Raw genomic sequence first — 2,957 nt, 5'->3', positions numbered from 1 at the left:
CCCGCGGGTCAAGCGAGCCAACCCGTCGGGTTAGAGTTATTTTTTATTTAAAAAATTATTTTATTTGTCTTCAATTTATGGTTAGTTTTATGGATTAATTTTAGATAGAAAAATGAAAATTTTCATTTCTTTAAATTTGAGACAATTTTTTGTGTTTTATTTATTGTTATTCTATTATTTATCTTACTTTAAATGTGACATTACAATAATTGTGTTCTTAAATCTTGTCAACTAAATTATATTTTACTATATTTTGTAACCAAAAAATTATTTTACTATATTTCAAATGTGACATAAAAATTAATGGGTTGATAAACCTCTTTCTTATGAGTTGATACCAATTTCTTTAAGTATTTTTTTGAAATTATTTTTTTATAACATTTAAAACATTTTCTAATCCAATTTATTTATTTTTTATATTTTTTTCACCCAACCCGCGAGCCAGCCCGCCAACCCGCGAGCTCGTAGCGAGCCGGGTTGGGTTCATATTTTCCTGGCTCGTTAGGGCCCCGGGTTGACACAACCCAACCCGTTTTCAACCCAACACATACGGGTTGACCCGTATTGACAGCTCTAGACATTACATATAGTCTCAATGTACAAATGAAATGATTTCCCCACCCTGTCTTCTCTCATAAAACCTACTTCATGGACTACCCTTGAAGCATGATCCTTTAGATTATATGACACCATTTTGGAACCCACAGAGAACACAATCATCCAATCTTCTTCATTTCCTTCAAGGACAACACATACTATATGATATTGAAAGCTGATAAAAAATTCATCCCTTCCAAGATTCAAATCCACATGGTATATCAGAACCCAACTTGAGTAATCTTCCTTTAGCTTGAAAACATCAAAATCCAACTTGTTATCGCCCTTAGTCAACACCAAATGTAAATTCCCTTTGAACTCCCCAAAATGCTTAACAATGCAGGCATCACTAAATGTTGGTTCAGGTACTGGCTTAAAGCATTGTTCATACACATCAAAATACATTGAAACATCACCAGGATTGTACCAATGCACAATACCATTGCAATAATCTCTAGAATCAACCTTCATACCAGATGGAGCAGTGAAGGAAACCCCACCCTCATCCCATGAATTATGAAGGTATGAAGAACACTAGAAAAGGGGGGTTTGAATAGGGTTTTAAAACTTTTTGAGCTTTCCCTCTCAGATTTATCAATCTTTTCAGTATGTAGAATGCAAAGTTCAATAGATAAGGGAAGGAGAAAATCTCACAATGCTTTTATCATAATTCACTTGATAAATCCCTCAAGCTACTCAGTCCACCCGTCAAGGTGATTTCTTCATTCGTCGAATGAAGGCAATCAACTATTCAATGATTGTTACAACTGCACTAGCAACCTTGCTCAGTGACTAACAATACAATGAACTAGCTATCACTAAGATTCACAACCTTAGTCTTCTCAAGGCTCCTGACCGACCTGGTCCCTTAACGAAATCAAACAACCGTTTGATAAAAGGTTATTGTTTACAATGAGTTGCTTCTATAAAAGCAGAGGTAAACACGATCGAATAAGAACAGTGAAGAAACATTGCTAAGTTTGAGTATTTTCACTTGAGTATGCAATTGGTATCTTAGTCACTTTCTTATCTTCAGCCTTTATATACTCCAAGACTTGAGGTTTGTTTCTGTTGAAAGAATTTGTCCGTTGGAGGGCAGTTCTAGGATTTCCAAAGTCTGCTATGGCTGAGCATTGTAGGTGAGGCAGTCAGAATAGTACATATGCTTTTGTACGAATGACAGTGACTTGCCTTAGCCTAGTTGACTATTTGATCTTGATGTAGCTTCATATTGGAACTTGTGAGTTAAAGCGATCTGATCAGAGTCAGAGTGAAGCTTGATTCTTCTAACCTTCAGAACTACTGCTTCTGGACCGTTCACCTGAACTTCTGGTCTTCAGAACACAAAGTGTCTTTGGTATTTAGAGTCAGATTTCACTTGGACTTCAGAGTCTTCAAGTCTTCAGCTTCTAGACCGTTCATCAGAACATCTGGTCTTCAGAACTTCAGAGCTTGAATCTTTCAGAGTCCATGTCAGAGCTTTAGTCTTCAGAGTATCTGAAGCATTTGCTACCGTTCATCAGAATGTAGTGATTGCTGAAGCGTTGTGCTGGTTACAATTGGTCTTCAACTTTTGATAAATGTATCGTCTTTTAGTCAGAGTCAGAGCCTGTTTGTCACAACTTAAAGGACAAACGTTATAGTACCATAATTGTTCATACATAATAATAAGCTTGTTATCATCAAAACATAAAGTTGTACCACTGACCAAATCTTGGTCTAACAAATTAGTCTCAGACGAATACACAAAGATCTCAAACCTCCCACTATCACAACTTTCGACCTTTACGAATGAAATAACTTTAAAGTAAAGAGACCTTGAACGGTCAAAAACCAAATAAAGGGCTGGTATATGTTCAAAATCAGAATAGATTTTTTTTTCCATGATAATTACTTTTTGGAGGGAAATGAAGTTCGACAAATTTCTCAATGACGGTTAACCCACTCAACATGTCATTTCATCACTCGCCGGAACTCTGGGCTCCATCAGGACTTGCGCCAGACGATTTACATATAAGATGACCGTTTGCTAAAAAATTCCACTGAGGGACCTAGTTCCGACATCGAGACAAAAATAGTAATAGCACTTAGTTTTTCTCTCTTTTTTCTTCCTACTTGTATTGAGTTGAAGTACCCCTTGTACTTCTATTCAATATATTCCAATTGCTTATAAAAAAAATTGACGATTAACCTTTTATTTTACAGTGTTATTAATGTTGACCTTCTTTTTCCATAACACAACATGGAATAAGAATTATTTGTGTAAATCACTATCAAAATCTTCGATAATGCTATCATAATCCTGCTACTAAATAATATTGATTACACGTCATGCACAGTTGGAATAAGAGTACTTTGTC

General features: G+C 35.7%; 1 protein-coding gene across 1 annotated transcript; it reads right to left on the bottom strand.

Annotated features, from left to right (window-relative positions):
- Positions 1-573: 573 nt before the first annotated feature.
- Positions 574-1,068, bottom strand: LOC130719843 (uncharacterized). The gene has a single exon (XM_057570447.1). It carries the CDS (start codon positions 1,066-1,068, stop codon positions 574-576), a length of 495 nt encoding a protein of 164 aa, XP_057426430.1.
- Between the last annotated feature and the right edge of the window lie 1,889 nt (positions 1,069-2,957).

The sequence above is a fragment of the Lotus japonicus genome, chromosome 5 (assembly GCF_012489685.1).
Source record: "Lotus japonicus ecotype B-129 chromosome 5, LjGifu_v1.2".
Lineage (NCBI taxonomy): Eukaryota > Viridiplantae > Streptophyta > Magnoliopsida > Fabales > Fabaceae > Lotus > Lotus japonicus.
This window is presented reverse-complemented; position numbering and strand designations above follow the sequence as displayed.

What these genes read in the sequence shown, in the direction of transcription:
- LOC130719843 (XM_057570447.1), bottom strand. Translation starts at nt 1,068, where the DNA reads ATGAAGGTTGATTCTAGAGATTATTGCAATGGTATTGTGCATTGGTAC.